Source organism: Cebidichthys violaceus, unplaced genomic scaffold, assembly GCF_023349555.1.
Source record: "Cebidichthys violaceus isolate CVI_PGR_0920_01 unplaced genomic scaffold, fCebVio1.0.p SCAF_2, whole genome shotgun sequence".
NCBI lineage: Eukaryota > Metazoa > Chordata > Actinopteri > Perciformes > Stichaeidae > Cebidichthys > Cebidichthys violaceus.
Genome location: NW_027176372.1, coordinates 19,615,879 through 19,634,172, shown reverse-complemented (window position 1 = coordinate 19,634,172; position 18,294 = coordinate 19,615,879). Strand labels below are relative to the sequence as shown.

Sequence of the window (18,294 nt, the reverse complement as noted above, 5' to 3'; positions counted from 1 at the left end):
CAACTGTGTCACATCAGCAGAAGAATAAATGCATTTTATTATAAAGTCAGACAGCACCAGACAGAAAATAACGCTACTGCCCTCAAAATAAAAGCATTTATTTGAGCTCGAGTTTGAAAAACTTGGTGGTAACAATGACTCTAAAAGATTTAAACGAGCACTGTGCCTGATTTAGTGGCTGAAAGGGATTAGTTCGAGATTGGTGGGAAAAATCGAGACCCACTTTAACCACAAAAAGACAAACGCATACTTATGTTTAGTCAAAACAATGACAGACAACGTCAACATTATACCTATGTCATCATTTTGGTTAATAAGGTTAAATCAGTTAGATTACTGTCACATTGTAAGATAAAAAGTCAAAATCTTGACTTGACTCAAAATGAGGAGCTAGTAGTGAGCCACATTTTTCATTTACTATATTATAATTTGACTTAGCACAAATATTAGATGTATTAAAAGCCAAATTTACAAGATCATGAGTCAAAACATTTGACCCTTTCATTGAAAGACTTATGAGACAGTAATTTCATTGTAACATTATGTCATAATTTTGATTTACCATTTTAACTTTGAATCAAGATTAATTGTACATGGACATTTATTAGGACAGTTTTGCGTGTGTGCAATAATGAAAGTGTTTTCAGTCAGTTTTCTTTTTTAAAGCTTTTATTCTGAAAGGTGTACTTGAAGACGTGATGTAAATGTCTCCGCTGACTTGACTCTGGATTGTTTGGATCTGTTTTTCCCGTCAGGAAAGTGAATCTGGGTTAGTGACGACACTTCCCCCCTCGCTCTCTCTCTCTCTCTCTCTCTCTCTCTCTCTCTCTCTCTGTCTCTCTCTCTTTATCCCTGAAGTTTTTTTTTTCTCCCCCTCTCCCCTCAGTGTGAAGTCAACTTTTCTCTCCTTTTTTTTCTAGTTTAAAGTAAAAAACAACCATGTCGCCGCCGTCTCGACGGCTTCAGACGAAGCCAGTGATCACCTGCCTGAAGACCTTCCTCATCTCCTACAGCCTCATATTCTGGGTGAGCTGCGTGTCACGTAATGGGGGACAACAAGCTAAAGGAGCAACAATGGGGCTAGAAGCGGCGGCGTTGTTGCCAACACGGCAGTCTTTAACGTCGTGTCCTAACAATCACACGGAGCTAAACATGTTGAGTAAATGTGTTCAGTTTAGTGAAGTAGAGCTGGAGCTCTGTTGACACAAAGAACCACTTGTTGAAAATGTTCCGACTGTACCGAAAATGTTTGTGTTCAGATTTCTGTGTCCTAAACAGCCGGTAGCTTCTTTTGATCACTAATTTAGAAAAACGTACAAACTACTAGTTTAAACTGCGTTATTAGATGTGATGTTATTAATTAAAGGTTAGTTTTAACACTTTAAAAAAAGTGTTGTACTATAAACCAACTTAATTAAATGTTAAACTGCATCGATTATGCATTAATCGATTGACATAAAATGTATGCGCAGGTAATGATGTAACACTTTGTTTTCCAGTTACATCACTTCCTGTTAAGAGTTAATGATAGGGTGGCAACCAACACGTATTGTCACTATTTAATCCGTCTTTCTTTTATTCATTAACCATTTGGTCCATAATAAACAGACTTTGTCAATGTGGAACTAATTTTAGGAAAAAACAGGAATTCGTAAAGTTCAAACCATTATTTATTGATTGTTTAAAAAGTTTGTATTATTGGAAATATATTCAGATTTATTGTCCACATAAGACAAAGAAAAGATGCAAATCTGTGTATGTGAGAACCCAAGACAAGAGAATGTTTAGTGTTTCTACTGGAAAATGACTGAAAATAATTGCTGATACATTTTCTGTCGATTTGTCAGTTAATTAACTAATTGTTTATTATTGTTTATTAACCAAATGATTAAATTGACAATAATCGTCAGAATAATAATTGCTAATGAAGATGCAGTTGCAGCCGTAAATACATGTAAGGAAAATCTAAACATAAGCTCGTCTTGTGACGATGAGTGATGTGATAATGAGCATTCCCCCCCCCCCTTCCTTCATCTTTGTACTGAGCAAACAGCCATGTCGCAGGCTGCTGCTGCTGCTGCTGCTAACACAAAGTTCAGGTCAGTGATTTTATCTGGCAATTTATTGCTCTTGGCTGGTTGAGCTGATGCCTCCCCTCAGGCTAATGACTTGTGTGGGGCAGTCAAAAGATGCTGAGATGATAAAACCTCAGGCTGAGGCTGGGGGGGGGGGGGGGGGGTATCCCAGGTGTGTTTTGTTGACCGGTAATTTGTAAATACATGATCTGTTGCATCTGAAGACTGACACAAGTGGGGGTTATCAAATATACGATGATTGTGAACAATATTAGAGGTTTTTTTACTCGATACACGATGTGAGTCAGAGCTCCAACATCCATCCCCCTTTAACTCACCTGCTTCTCTTCACCTGCATTCCCTCCACTGAGAACAGGTTTCATGAAGGAAATCAATGAGGGAAATTATGTTCTTCACACCCCAGCATGGTTCTTATTTAAAAGTATCCCAGATTCAGAGCGGATCACTGGTATATCTGAGTAGGCCTTATCATAGCGTTAGTATAGTGTCGCGTTTTCACCAAACAGGATGGAAGAGGTTAGGTGGTGTGAGGGTTGGGTTTCAATTCAGGCTGCAACTAATCTGACAAATATTTGTATGGATTTATTTATATGATTGTTTGGTCTGTAAAATGTCAGAATATTGTAAGAAAATGGCCATCAGAAGTTTTCCAGAACCCAAAATGACATTTTAAGATGTGTTATTTACTCTGACCAACAGTCCAAAACCCACAAATATAACATGTACTCTCATATATGACAAAGAAGCAACAACAAAGCATCGAATCTCACGTATGAAACTGAAACCAGTAACTGTGGAATTTTTGTTTGAAAAAGCAGTGATTTGAATATCAAAATAAATTTTCTTTTCTTTCCGTTTTTACATCCAATAACTGGTTTAAAAACTAGATTTTGACTTGTCTGGATGTCAAGTCTTCAAAATGTAGTTCATAAACATGAAGTTATTTTTTTTAAATCATTGAAAGATAAAACTGAATAGTGCAGATTTGATAAAATGCTGCTTAGCTTTAACTGTACCAGTGTGGTTTTGAGCCTTTATTCTCAGGTTGTGGTTCTAAAAAGCTGCACGTCTTTCTCTCTGGCTCTCCCTGCTGTCGCCTTCAGTTCACAGGGGTGATCCTGCTGGCCGTGGGCGTGTGGGGGAAGGTGAGCCTGGAGGCCTATTTCTCTCTGGCCTCCGAGGAGAGCACCAATGCGCCATATGTCCTCATCGGGACCGGAGCCATCATCGTTATTTTCGGACTGTTCGGATGCTTTGCTACATGCCGCGGCAGCCCGTGGATGCTCAAACTGGTCAGTGGAGGTGCAGCAGCAAGTTCCCTGAATTATTCCCCTCACATGTGACCTTGTTTGATTTGTTTCATACGCACTGCTTCCTTCAGTATGCCATGTTTCTCACCTTGGTGTTCCTGGCTGAGCTCGTGGCCGGTGTCTCAGGCTTTATCTTCAGACACGAGGTCAGTTAACCGTCCAAAACACTCAAATATGTTTGTTTGTTTTTTAATGGATCACATCCGCTCTCTAAAATATATAATCATTGTTTTGCCAGATCAAGGCCAAGTTAGGCTTTGCCTATCAAAACGCTGTGACGACCTACAATAGCACGGACAGCAGCAGCAGAAGCAGCGCTGCAGTGGACACCATCCAGAGGAGTGTGAGTGGGCTGTTTTCCATTACGCTAATGGTGTCACTCTTATCTGACTTCACTGTACAAACCAAAGAACTCTAGTTTATGTAAGAACATTGTAAAAGGGCAACTAAACACGAAACCCACATAGAGTTTAAGCATGTTGCTCTCGTCGCTGCAGGTGTTTCAAAAACATCAGTTTAAAAATACATTTTGACCCATTTTTCTGTCGCTTAATGTATTGCGACACTAATCATTTTTGCTCTATTTCCATACAGTTGTTTTGCTGCGGGGTGAACAATTACACCGACTGGGGCGACACAACATACTTTAAAGAGAACGGCGTCCCTGCCAGCTGCTGTAAAGACAGCACCAACTGCTCACGAGAGATCCTGAAAGACCTCAAGAAGGCTGGGACAGAGGTGTACAGAGTGGTGAGTTCACTGCCTCACGCCACAGCGACGCACACCTCCATACTTGTGTAGTTTGAATGGCTTTGAGCCTGTGTTTGCAGAAACCTCTCTATAAATGTGTGTTTCTGCTGTAGGGCTGCTTCGCACAGGTGACCCATGTGATGGAGTCCAACCTGGGAATCATCGCAGGGATCTCTTTTGGGATTGCGTTCTTCCAGGTACATCGCATGTTCTTTCAGATACTTGGTCTCAAAACAAATGGCACGCATCATTTGTTTATTTCCAGCAATGTATCTTGTTTTTGCAGCTTTGGTTAGAGAAGCATTTAGGATGCAGTGACACAGGCGAGATCTAGTAGGGCAACATCTGGGCAGATGACTTTGTAACATCTGTTAACCTTGTGGCTAATTCTGTCGCAATGGCAGTTTATTATTGTGCCCTGTCTCTGTTAAATTAACCAATAAGTGAATAAAATACGAGCAGGAAACCAGACATATTTTTTAATAAATTCCGGTTTTAATAACGTCCTGGTGGCTGTTTTAAGACCATCGTTTGAGTCCGGTGGGGGACATTTTGTTCCATGTCATCCTTTTACAGTTTACTGCTCACTATAGAATAAATTCTCTGTCTTTTTATTTATTGAGTAGTGAACGAGTTTTTCACAGCCATGATTTTATGACTTGGGAAAACAAACGTGGCCACATCAACACGTTGATTCTAACTCACCATCGCGCTGTAAAATGAAGTACAGGAGGTCAAAGGTCAACCAGATAGTTGCTGTGCAGAATCAAATAACATTTACAACCTTCGTTTCTGCTTTTGAATGATGGTTTATGCAATACAGTCCGTGTACAGTTATTTCTAGCCTGTCTAAGCACTAACGCAGTCGCCCTATGCACAGCTGTAGCTGCAGTTAAGTTGCACTGGGACATTCTGTCTTAGAACCGATAAAACGTACAGTTTCCCTTCAGATTCATTTGTTGTGTTTGGAATTGTGTCCGTTTTGATTAATCTGTGTTTTGTTAAACGTGTTTCCTCTCAGCTCATTGGGATATTCCTGTCCTGCTGCTTGTCTCGATACATAACCAACAACCAGTATGAGATGGTCTAACGGTGACCTTCCTCAGGTGAGACTTGTTATCAGCAAAGTTATAAAATATTGACGAAGTGAGCGCTGTTCTGAATTGCTGTTCCTAGTTTGGAGACTAAATCATGTACAGATTGTACCAGGCACTATGTGTGAACAGTGATTTAAGGATCCAATGTTCAAATGTGAATTGGCTGCTTTATGCTGTCTGACATGTTTTTCTCCTGCAGGTCTCTGATGGGAAGCTCGTGATGCAAATAGAAAGAATCTCCTGTGATTTTAATATTGTGTGCGTGTTTAGTCGATATTCATTTAGAAAGGGAAAAACACTCGCTGCTTCTTCTTTTATTCACCAATGACAAATGAGCAGAAGGGGAAAAAATGGAAAAGGAAACCCAAAACGGGACGTTATCTGCAGTGTAGTCGGACCAAAAGTTTAAAGGGACCTGAACATTTAGATAATTTGTTACTCATGAGATGTAATTAGGGATTTCTGTTAAGCCTAGATGTTACTTTATTTCAGTTAATTGACCAATTGTCAGCATTTATATTTGTTGTACTTACTGTCTTTGTATAATGCAGCTGCCTTATTTTGTAATTATGCTTTAAAAAAAAAAAAAAACTCTGTAGACAAATGTTAAATGTCTCTGCAACACTAAGTGAACTTCTGTCTATGTGTGAAACCAAAATAAGCCTGAGAGATGGACGAAGAGGTCGCCAACCTGAAATCAAGTTTGTGTGATTCACAGTAAAGACTTGTAAAATGAGCCGTTCTGATTACGTAGACCAGTAGTGTTTAACAAACCAGCATTCATGTGTGCCAGTTACATTCGCCAGCCAACTTCATATCACAGTCGTCAGTGTTAAATTGTTATTCTTTTGTGGATGCATGTGAAATACTTGACAAAAAAAAAATAAAGATTCAATTTAGTATCGTCATCTCTGTGTGTGTGTGTGTGTGTGTGTGTGTGTGTGTGTGTGTGTGTGTGTGTGTGTGTGTGCGCGCGTGCGCGTGCGCTCGCTCAGAGATCTGCATGCAGCTCAGGGTGTGTCTGTCCCACAGATGTGTCTGTAGGCTACATTCATGTGAAGAGATGCAGGAGAACATGACTCCATACAAAATACAACAGGAATTTAGTGTCTCAATATGCGGGGCAACGTTTCCTGTAACTTCAGCACAGTGTTTAGTAAGGATGTTCGTTCAGATGCCTCAGTGCAGTTTGTCCAGAGTTGTTGGTATGAATTCATTTTGATTGATGTTTGGTACTGACGCTCAAATATTGTGTACTATAATGTGACAATGTTGGAGAAAATCTAGAAATGCATTCACTGTTTAATTCACTCAGCTCTAATAGTCATTTTTGGTAATGCAGACTTTTAAAATATATGAAGAGTATCCTAATCTAGAGCAGGATATGTCAACCACAATTCATATAGTCTATCATGATATATATGTATTTTATACACACACACACACACACATTCTCCAGTTGCTATAGCTGGAGAGAGGGGACTGAAATGATGCACATTTCATATATGAAGCCAAAAGTATCTTATGAATCAAAGTTTTTTCTGACTCAATGTCACAATATTAGTCTTTGATTTCAAGTTTTCTGTTACAATCAGTAATTTGATTAGAAACTAACAGGGCATGTGTGTACTCATGGCCGCAAAAGAAATGTCAAGGGTCGTTTGACAAGTTTAATATAATATATTAACAAATGTATTTCTGCAAAAGATGTTTTCTAGACGTTGCCCTAATCATTGCAATTTTTCTGTAACTTAATGGATAAACATCCCTCCACAAGCCAATAAAAAGAATATTGAGCTGACTGCTCGACTTTTGCAGGTTCCAGAGTCTGACTTGCCACGCAGCAGGACGGTCACAGGTGCAACTAATAACCTCAACGATGCTCTGCCACTGCCACGCCTTATCACCATAATTAACTTAACGAAATACACCTGCGCACTGCTGGCATACACGTAAATAAACATGATGGTTTGACGCCTCTGTGTTGAGGATTAGTGTCACTATTTCATGTTGAAGGTGGACACAGAGGGGCATTTTCAAGCTTAAACTGTCAGGTAATACCAACAACTTCCTTTGGATTAATTAAAGATTGTAGATGGAACATATTATTGCATATCTACTGTGATTGACGGGTTAATATTGTAAACAAATATTAGTTTCTGTTCAGACATGTGGGGGGGGAAAGATTTAGCTGACAAAGTCCAACCACCAGGTGGAAGTGCTGTGTAACTTAATAAATGAAGGCCGCTGTAGAGACGGTGGTGGCATGAGGGGGAAAAAAGCGAAAAATACTAAACGGGGTACTTTGCATTCGTTTATTTGTATTCTAATACAAAGCCAAAAGCATCTGACACCGTGACTCCCTGTGCAAATTTGAGTCGGTGTTGCCTTCAGGCTGCAAACGGTCTGCAAAGGTGCGGCTGCTGATGGTCACAAACAAACGTAATTGACTGGCAGCTCTGAACTGCCGTCTGATTGGTCAGTTTTGGATCAGATGCTATTAAGAGTCCGCCTAAATCCATGCTGGGCCAATGAGCTGGGTAGAAGAATCCAGGAAGGGCGGACTGTATTGTCTATCCTCCGCCCCAACCCGGCTGTCTGGTATAAAAGCTGACTTCAACCGGCAGACTGTTGAGGAAATTTTGACTTTCCTTCCCGGCGGGTGGTGTGCAGACCCTGAGAAGGCTTGGTATATTTAACCAGCACGCCAAGAATCATTTTTCTCAGGTTACCTCGTGGTTCAGGTCAGTCTGCATCCTTTTATTTTTATTTATTTATTTATTTTTTAATATTTAAGGCCTCTGACGCGAATAATGCTCGTTTTATATGTAAGGCATCTGACGCGAATAATGTCCTATTGAAACGATTTAATATCAGGAAGTCGAGGTCATAATGATGTAAATCTGCTGTTTACAATGTAGCAAATTGAGGGAGATTAATGTAACTTGTAGAAGTGCATTGTGTGTGCAAGGGGGGCCTACAGTGCGGATGAGACACAAACTGCCTGTTATTTCCTGCCTGTGTGTGTGTGTGTGTGTGTGTGTGTGTGTGTGTGTGTGTGTGTGTGTGGGTGTGGGTGTGTGTGTGGGTGGTTATGAATTGGTTCCCTTTTGCGCGCATGCTGAATGTGAAAATCTGTTTCAAAATGCATCAGGCCTGGGTTTTTTTTTTTTTTCTTTCTCAGAGTTTCAGCAATTTTTGTGCGTTTTATTTTATTTTATTTTATTTTGCTGCATCCTCATGTTTCCTCTCTTCCTCCTGCAGATCCGCCACCTCTAAAACACCACGCAGCTCTGCCTTAACATCACCACCTGCCAGCTCTTACACTGTAACCAAGCCAAACTAAAAAAGCCTTCAAAATGATGCAGATCGACTCCGCCAGCAACAAGCACTCCCTCATCAACGTCATGCACCGCTTCATCGCAGCTGCCAACAACATGGACGAGACCATCATGGTGCCGAGCCTGCTGCGGGACGTGCCGCTGGAGGAGCGGGCCGCCGGCGAGCTGGAGCCCAACAACAACCGAAATCACGAACCGCCGTGTCCCAACAAGCAGAGGGACATGTACGAGCACTACCTGCTCCTCAAGTCCATAAAGAACGACATGGAGTGGGGTCTGCTGAAGAGGGAGATCAGCAGCGGAGCCAGCTTCCTGGAGATGGCGGTGAAGCAAGAGGAGCAGCAGCAGCCGGTCACTGGAGACCTCCCCTCTGATGAGAACACGGACCTGGAGAACCAGTTTCACTATCACCTCAGAGGACTGTTTGGAGTTCTGTCCAAGCTCACGTTGCAAGCCGACCACCTCACCAACAGGTACAAGAGAGAAATTGGAGGTGGAAACTTCATGAGATAGAAGTCACTACTTTTTTTTTTTTTTTTTTTCTTTTTTTTTTTCCTCCCCCCCCCTGGACTGCTTGACCTGCACTATGGGATGTGTTGAAGGGCCCCCCCTCATCTCTTCCTGATAGATCTTAATGGTCAGTGAACTGACCAGGGCGACTTCTCTCACTCCTGAGAAGCGACACTCAAACTTTCCCGACCAAAACATACCTGGAACCAGTGACGCCTGCTCGTGTGTCCCTCTGCCCGTCTCGGTGCAGAGTGGCTGCTTTGTGTGGCTGAGGTTTATTGAATATGTTCCATAAGTCAACGTGAAGCGCAGGTTTATGGAGACATTTGCCCTCCTTTTTTGTCTTTTCATTTCTAGTTTGGACATGAAATGGTCACCAGATTGTGAATAAAAAGGCTTCTGACTGTAGGAGAAGTTGAATGCTGGTTATTCTGTCCCTCCTTTTCAAAAATATAATTGTAATGCTGAGCTGAAGGGCTCTTAAACCTGCTGAGGTTTTTAAATCTTTCCTCTTGGTATTACTCTAACATGGTGTGCCTTGACTTTTTTTTTTTTTTCTTTTTTTTTTCTTTTTATACCCTCATGCCCTGTTCAGTTACTCCCCGTTGTACGACTGCTTAAACGGTTCATCAAGGTGTTCATGATGAAATTATTCATTTGTTTGTTGTTGGATATTTCAAATTTTATATTGAAATGGTAAAACTGAAATAAATAATTGGAAACTTTATTTGCTTTGTTTGTCACTGCGAACAGGAAGGGGGGGGGGGGGTGTTGCGGCTCAGTTAGAAAACATTTCTTTTCAGTGCCGAAGGCTGCACAGGAATGTGTAATGATGCGTTTTGACGCGCAGTAAGATGTAAGCTAGTTACTTGACTTGCTGTTCCTTATGTAGGGCAAGTTTAGCAGCTTTATATAATGTAAAGGGCTTTAAAGTGCTTTGCTGAGGATTTACCTAAAGGAGACTATTTAAAGATGCTGTGGCTCTAAAACAGAATTTGTTAGCTGAACACATTTTGTTTTATTGCAGATAGGCAGTTGTGCTGAAATGCAACTCTCCTGCAGCTGGTTTGACCTTCAGGGTGCAGTAAAGCAAATATTTATCTGGGGCTTTCGCCCACAATTTAGATGCATTTTAAACGCCAATAATTTGAACAAACTTGTAACTATATGATTGTAATCGTAGAAAATGGCTACAAACCATATTCTTGAACTTTTGAATGGTTGTGTACAAGCTTATTTTTTTAAGACCAAAACAAAATTGTGTTGGTTATACCCATTACAAAGTGTTAACAAAGCCAAATAGCACACAGCCTGTTTTTGATTTATTGACCAAATCTAATTTTGTTGACATTTACCATCCACTAATCATCTCAAATGGTGCAAACAACTGGGAGGGTTATAAAAGCTGTAAAGTGCATTGACCCATCAGAAGTGATAAGACTTTATTTAGGTGACACAATAAACTTGATTAAACCAGACGGCACAGTACATGATCTTCAAATCCTCTGCAGGATTTTGTCTAGATTTGGATGATATTGATCATATTTCTTCAGCTTTGTCACAGCGAACATGACGCAGTGGCGTGTTAATGAAACATTAAATTGATATATGTTGCTCAAACGGGGCCCTCACCAGCTGCCACATCTATCCATCACTGAGTGAAACCCTCCCCTTAGCAACAGCTCCACCACAAGCAGCCAATCCGGTTGCAATGGGGTTTTTTTTTTTTTTTTCCTCTCAAAGGCACAGCGGTGAGATTGTGGTGTGATGAAGGGCATCCAGGAAGTGAGTCGAGGGCAGACATGGTCAAACAAACTAGTGCTGCTCTGACCAGCAGCAGCGATCGCGCCGCGGTTTAAAAAAAGAGTTTGCATAGAACGTGCTGCAGGAGCCCTGTGGTGGGAGGCTGCAGTCCTTTTTCCCACTCACAATGGGCCAAACAAATGGCTGCAAATCAAAATGGCTGTGCTGGTCAGTGTGCCTCAGCCCACTCAGATAAACTGGGTCAACCAAACTGGTGACAGCTGGCCAGACGCTGAATGTGAAAAAGAAAAACGGTTTTCTACTGTTTTTCTACTTTTCTACAAATATACAGATTTACATTCATTTCATTTACTATTGAGCAAAAGCTCAACATTTTAGGTAGTCGGTTTACTCACTTTGTTGCCATGAGAAGAGATAGAGAGATAGATACCACTCTCATCTTGGTCTGTTAAATATGAAGCTACAGCCAGCGGCTGGATAGCTTAGGTTAGCATAAACACTAAAAAGAGTGGCTAGCCTGACTGTCCAATGGTCACACAATTCACCTTCCAGCACCTCTAACGTTACATCTTTGTTTAATTCGTGCAAAAAAATATTAATTCGCTGTGGATTTTATAATTTTTTTTGTACATTTGTACATACAATTTGAAAATGGGTTAATTAATGAGCTTTAGAGGTTCCCTTCAGACAGTGAGGTAGCTGTGTCCCCCCTGTTTCTAGTCTCTATGCTAAGCTAAGCTAAGCTAACCGGCTGCTGGATATGGGCTTTTCTTTAACGGACAGACATGAGAATAGTATCAATCTTCTTATCTATCTTTATTCCTATCAGACTATTCCTTTTACACTATGAACTGTCTCAACCATGGTTTTAAGAAAAATATAAAAGCTACTTATATATGACGGTTTATTTGTTTAAATATTTGTTACATTAAATGAGTGACATCCCCTGAAATATATGCTTTGAAATCTTATTTCTCATTACACGCTCCAACAAAACAAATCTCAAAGAGCTTGAACCATGACATTGATATTCTGTAATACAGCTCCGACTGCTTGCATGCTCGAGTCTCCCAAGTCACGTTCATGTCTTGAGAAACCGGAGAGCAAATTGTTGCAACCACCCATTTGAAATGGCTCCAGAGTTGAGAGTAAATTGTGCTGTTTCATCAATGTGTACAGCAGCTGTTAATAAAGCTGTTTCAAAGTCCATATTCAAAAGTGGGATACTATATTTAATGTATCAGAACCTAAGCGTAAACAGTAGATTAGATTTCTGATATTTTGGTCAGTGCTGGCGTGTCGTAAAGGGGTTTCGGGTTCAGTGCAATGTGACCAACAGATCTTGAGGCATGGGAGACATTTGGTGTTGAAAGGCCTCTTGAAGTTCCGTGTGGTTGGCCCACCTTCCCTGCCAGCATGAGGGTGCGTGATCAGACTTGGCAGACAGTGGCAGCGTCTACAGTCTTCATTTCAGCACCACTGTTGATTGCTCAACATGCTGTAAAGCTCCTACCTGACAGAGATAATGTTTCAGACAACCAGACAGAGCAGAGATTATTTGTGAGGTAAGTCAAGTTGCCATGATACAGGTGATGTCTAAGGGTCAATAACTCTAAATAAAGGTTTATACCTTTTTAGCAGTGCTCTCAGCATCAATATATACCTGGCAGTCACGCCTAAACCCTGTTTGCTCGGGTCAGCCATATTCTGCACTTTCCTACGGTAACAGAGCTGCTCCCTGAGTCAACACCGGAGTGCATTCACTGTGTTGTTTGCTTTAATACCCAGTGAAACATTTTAGTTAACTGTGCAATCAAACAAAAGAGACAAATATGTGTTTGCTTGAAACTGTGAGAAGATTTGGATTCAACAAAGACATTTGTAGCACTGTCTATTGCTTAGCAGCTGTAAACTCCTACCTGACAGAGATACAGCTTCAGATAATCAGACAGAGCAGAGATTATTAATTTGTGTGGCAGGTCAAATTGACTTGACACAGGTAGGGTCAATAATGTTATTTTACAGCAGGCAATTCACTTACTGGCAGTGGTGGAAGTAGTATCAAGTTGCATTAAAAATACTCCATTACTAGCATTTAACATTTAACCAAAGTACAAAGATATTAGCTGCAAAATGTAGTTTAGTTTATAAAGGCAACACTGGATCATTATTACTGGTGCATTAACTTGTGAATTTTGTGAGCAGTATTTTATTAAATATGCAAAACGTTTGACCATATCTTATGGAGTTTGCTCTGGTGGCTGTTGGATATGGTCGAGAGCTCCGGTATAAGCTAGCGAGTGAGACCTTGAGTTTTTCATAATCTACATGTTTTCTCAAGGTAAAAATAAAGTTTCCAGCATAGAACAATATTTCCCTCTAAAATATAGTCCAGTAGAACTAGCATTAAACGGAAATACTCAAGTAAAGTAACTCAAAATTGGTCTTAAGTACAGTGTGAGTAAATTAACTTAGTTACATTCAGCCAGGTAAACTGGAAGGTGATCTCCAGCGGCTGTTTAACTTGGACCTAACTGTTGCTAACAGGTTTGTTGTTGTGTAATGTCATCATTGTATGTTGCCTGCATTCAGTGGAGTCAGCTTAGCTAGGCGTTGCCATGCGGTAAAATTGTCTCATGTGAAAGACGGTGAAGCCCACATTGTTGTGCACGGCTTAGATTTACAATACGCTGCCTTGTTGTGCTGCAGAAATAATGATAACCAGCATGCTCACTGATTTCATTAACATTTCTGTGTGTGCAACGTCTCACTTGCAGCACAAGAACAGCAGAAACATCTGTGAAGAAAACTGAGTCTGTCCTCAGGCTTTGCGCGATGTTATATGGTAAGAAAGTAATATTCTGAAAAGAATATAGTTAAAAGTGAGTACAGTATAACTAGAAACGGATCAACCACATACAAGGAAGTGAAAAACACTCTCAAATGCTCTCTCTAGAGCCAATGTTTGGTTTGTCCATTCTGGGCTACTGTACAGTAGAATCACTGAGGCGCAACATGATGGACTCTGAAGAGGACCTGCTCCCTATGTAGATATAAATGCGTCATTCTAAGTTAACAAAAACACAACGCTTCATGGTTTCAGGGGATTATACACTAATGAAAACATAGCTATGAATATTATAGTATTATTATAATAAATCCCCCTAAATCCAACACACTGTTCCTTTATATATTCTAATACAAAGCTATATCAATGAATAGCTGGTACTTGTACATCTAAGTAATCTACAGCCATGGTCGAATAGAAAAATGGGCCCCCTAACCCTTCTACATGGAGCAAGACATCCAGACTGAAAGACATGCATAATATTTTGGAATTTTCCATTGTCGTCTCAATGGTAATTTTGCAATAATTTAAAAAAGAAGCCCCTCTACATGATGAATACTTTAAGTACAAGTTGCATGTAATACTTTTACATACGTAGGATTTTCTTTTAAATGAGTATTACATTGTGGTATTAGTACTTAAGTGAAGGGTCTGAATAAGGCCTCTATATCAAACTTTGATTATGGAACAAAATATTGCAGATTAAATGTCTGTCAGGTCTTCAGATCGGCTTTATCTCTGTTGTCTTGTCAGCATGGCGACACAGACGTGAAGCCAGGAACACTCTGTTCTCTTTTAGGTAGAGGCTGAACTCCTACAACACAGAGGCACCACCCACCTTCCTCCTCCTTCCTTCTTCCTCGTCTTTATGATAAGTTCTGGCCTCGACTGATAGCTCTGTTTTTTGGGTTACAAAGGGATTCCTTTTTTACAGAAGAAAACCCATCGACCCACATCGTTACACTTGCAAACCCTCGGAGAACACGACACTCTGCCATCGCTGGTGAACACCACATCAGGATCAGTATGTGCGAGCTCCGTGCGGGGGGGGGGGGGGGGGGGGGGGGGGGGGGAGGAGGAGGATGTATGAGGTTATTTAAAAGGCGAGTGGGTGTGGAGTCGAGCTGGAGCAGCTTACAGCCTGACACAGAGCGTCTCTGAGAGCGAACAATCCCCTCCGCCCGGCCTTGTGTGCTGCTCACACACTTTATGTGCGTCTAATATAGGTCAATACAACCTTCTGTCGTGCACACAATGTACACACGCATAATCAGGAGCTTTGCATGCATATGTTTTTTTCTTTGTGTGTATATTCTTCCAAAGATGATCTCTGTGAGTCGTTTGCAGAAGTGGAAGAAGCACTAAGAGCTTTTATTTAGGTAAAAGTATGCAAGTATTATCAGCAAAATGTACTTAAAGCATCAAAAGCAAAAGTATTCATTCAACAGAATTGCCCCGTTCAGAGTGTTGTGTTGGTTAAGTGTGATTTATAATAATGCATCACATTTTAGAAGTTGTTCAAATGTTTTGTATGGAAAAATGTATTCTGGAAAATATGTGTAGCTGAATATTTACTCCTAAATATATTGAAGTAGAAGTATGAAATACAATAAAATGTAAAACTACTTCCCACCACTGGCCCTCGTATGTTTATACAGTGACTGCACTCGGTTAACTGTAATTATCAGGTAGGTGATAACCATCAGGGTCATCCCTTGCAACTGAAGTCCTCTGGGTCTGCTCCGCAAACAGGTAAAAGACACGAGGTCTCTGCAGGTCAGTGCCAGTGTCCATCTCTGGTTGGTCGCTGCATTTAATCCATTCTTCAAGACAAGAGGCCAGACAATGGCTGTGTGTGAGTGTGTTCAGTAACAATGCAGCCCTCTGTTGTTAGTGGAGCTATTGGAAATCGCTGCAATCCACAGAAATTGCAGTGATCAAATTTCCACCGTCAGAGTGTTTTTGTTTACAGCTAAAACTTTACCTTTCAGCGAGAGGATTTTGGGGTTGTCAAGTTCTTTTGTTATCATTTGTTGTTGGTGAGAAATCACATGTAGCATAAAAAATGCAGAAGTGAAGAGTTTCTCCATTTTAACCAATTTCATGTCTGGGCGAGTTTTAAATGCATGTACAGGCTGGCTGAAATGTTGGCTGCATACAAAGGCAACACCTACACTTCAACTGACGATTCAACAGTTTTCTGTGTTAAATATCAACAAAAATTTCGCTCCTGCTGTCAGCAAATACACTTCTGACGCGTCAGCTCCTTTCAATGTTTACATGACTGACACTTAAACTGCTTTCAGCTTACTCTTCAAAGTCTCTCAGTGCTTAAATACAAACTGGCAACTCACACTGGCTTTCAGTCATTGCAGTTCAACTGCTTTCAGCTCATTAATCAACAAATAAATCACACTTTTTTACTGCTCTTCAACTTCAACTAACAATGCAACTCCTGTAAGTACTTCAACTTAAACTGCAACTCCCAAACAATATTTATCATGCAACTGACAACTCAACTGCTTTCAGTGTTTTTACGTCAACTGCGGTTTCAGTCTGCTTTCGTCTCTTACACTTCAATTTACATTTCAACTGACCCCTCAGCTCCTTTCAGTGCTTCAACTTCAACAGCAGTTTATTTCACATTCAAATTATACATTATTATACCACAATCTTTTAATCTTTTTATAATGATATCTGCACGCACGTTTCAATGTAGTCCTCTTCTAGTTTGCTTAACCTTCATGTGGCTGTAAACTCAAAGTGCAAATGATTTCAATCAGATTTTATTACTGTGTCTGGGTGACTGGGTTTCTCAGGCTGGCTGAAATGTTTGGACAAATATCAAAACTAATTCCGATGTCTGGACGAGGTCAAGCTTCTTGTGACATAGTGAGGGCCGATACATGACAGTGTTATTTTGCGCGCCTGGCTTATATTTAGAGCTGCAGCGGATTAAACGCCAGTAGATCTCTTGATATCAACACAAACAAAGCACATTTAGCATCCTATGAGAGCGCTATTTCAAAGCAGTGCTGCAGCTTGTATGATTTATCAATGTGTTGTGGACAGACATTCAACAGACTCTAGCAGACGTAACTGGCTGTAGAGAGAGAGAGAGAGAACACATTCATCTAAACCCTGCTGATATTAACAAAAGAGCCCTGTGTAGTCTCACGGGATGAAAGCTAGTTTGATCTGTCTCAGGCACTAAAACATTCCCCAAACGTCCAAAGGACAATTCAGACAGATTACAACGTTTATTCTGGTATGTTTAAGATTCTGGTGGGCGAGTTGTTAATGGGGACTGAGAGAAAAGGGAAGTATCGAGGCTAAGCTTTATGCCAGCTAAGTGGGCAGGACTTCCCCCTTCTCTGTGTGGTTTTTTTGTTTTTTTTTCCAAAGAGGACTGTTACGTAACTGTTATACCAGATGTCCTCGGTAAACCTGAAGCCTAAGAGGAGCTCATTATCATAACAACTAATATACAGACGGGTACAAAATAACCATTGACAACCTGAAAAGCCTCTTGAAGCATGATGGCATGTGTTGCTTTGACTGGATTGAAAAGACAGGGTATCATTTCATTGGAAGGTTTGGTAAAAAGAAACAGAATATGGTTTATTATGACATATAGTAAGTTTAAGGTAAAGGATATATACATCTTCCTCACACGCACACACACTTAATGTAGTGTCTATAATGTGCTGTTGTACAAAACGTTGCTCTCCCTTATGATCCCTTTGTCTCCATGTAAGGCTGGCCTCCCTTCCTCTTTCCATGTCAGTCTGTCAGTAGGTCTTGTGCAGACTTGCCCTCGTTTTCATCCAATCAGATGCCACTGCCTCACAACAGGTGGCCAATGAGCGGTGAGGTATGGCAGGGGCTCGGTGAAGGGGGCGGGCCCGAGAGCCCGGCACATGTATGATGTAATGAGGCTTGATTTACAGGAGAGTCAAGATTTCCCAAAGACTCCTAAAACTCACAGACACATGATCCCTTCACTTGGAAAAGCTTGAACAATCTGGATAAAGTTTAACATAAAAAAAACAATTGCATTTTTAAGTTTGAGGTGCCAAATTTGCCAATTTTTTTTGTTTTAGAATCATCATGCAATTAGGAGTAGATTATGAAAATAGTTTAATCAGATATAAATCGAAATGAAACAGCCTAAACTCTGGCCACATGCCATCGAGACAAAGCGCTGCAGCAGCAGTGACTGAACTCTAGTAACCTCATGGGGACCGTACAGGTTTCGCTGAGGGTCGGACCATCTGCACCATGGGGCCTGCACGGGGCGACGACTGCTATGTCACATCGCAGTACAACAACACATCACATTCACACTGAGACTTCAAACAGAGGCCCATATGCTGCAGGGAAAATGTTGTATTACAGATTATTATGGTGGCTCAGATATTAGTGGTGTCATTGGAAGAAATATGCTTCTTTTTCTTGACTTATTTTTAAAATGCATTCCTTAATTTTATCCTTGAAGTTCAGCTTCAAAATAGAAAGTAAAATACAAGGTAAGCATTTGTGCATTTCTTGTAAATAAATAATGCCATTAGCTGAAAC

The 18,294-nt window shown here is 40.7% G+C and overlaps 2 protein-coding genes across 2 annotated transcripts; both read left to right on the top strand.

The window, feature by feature from the left end:
- Positions 1–791: 791 nt before the first annotated feature.
- tspan6 (tetraspanin 6) lies at positions 792–6,153 on the top strand. Its single transcript, XM_068715071.1, has 8 exons — positions 792–1,026; positions 3,200–3,388; positions 3,478–3,552; positions 3,645–3,749; positions 4,001–4,156; positions 4,270–4,353; positions 5,178–5,262; positions 5,453–6,153. The coding sequence occupies exons 1-7, from the start codon at positions 940–942 to the stop codon at positions 5,244–5,246; spliced, it is 765 nt and encodes a 254-aa protein (XP_068571172.1). The 5' UTR covers positions 792–939; the 3' UTR covers positions 5,247–5,262; positions 5,453–6,153.
- Positions 6,154–7,895: 1,742 nt separating this feature from the next.
- mid1ip1l (MID1 interacting protein 1, like) lies at positions 7,896–9,831 on the top strand. Its single transcript, XM_068715070.1, has 2 exons — positions 7,896–7,997; positions 8,518–9,831. Exon 2 carries the CDS (start codon positions 8,613–8,615, stop codon positions 9,105–9,107), a length of 495 nt encoding a protein of 164 aa, XP_068571171.1. The 5' UTR covers positions 7,896–7,997; positions 8,518–8,612; the 3' UTR covers positions 9,108–9,831.
- The last annotated feature ends 8,463 nt before the right edge of the window (positions 9,832–18,294 follow it).

Bases quoted from the DNA above. Each gene is read 5' to 3' on its own strand.
- mid1ip1l (XM_068715070.1), top strand. From the start codon at position 8,613: ATGATGCAGATCGACTCCGCCAGCAACAAGCACTCCCTCATCAACGTC.
- tspan6 (XM_068715071.1), top strand. From the start codon at position 940: ATGTCGCCGCCGTCTCGACGGCTTCAGACGAAGCCAGTGATCACCTGC. The intron at 3,389-3,477 runs GTCAGTGGAGGT...TGCTTCCTTCAG, and splicing joins GCCCGTGGATGCTCAAACTG to TATGCCATGTTTCTCACCTT. The intron at 4,354-5,177 runs GTACATCGCATG...GTTTCCTCTCAG, and splicing joins TTGGGATTGCGTTCTTCCAG to CTCATTGGGATATTCCTGTC.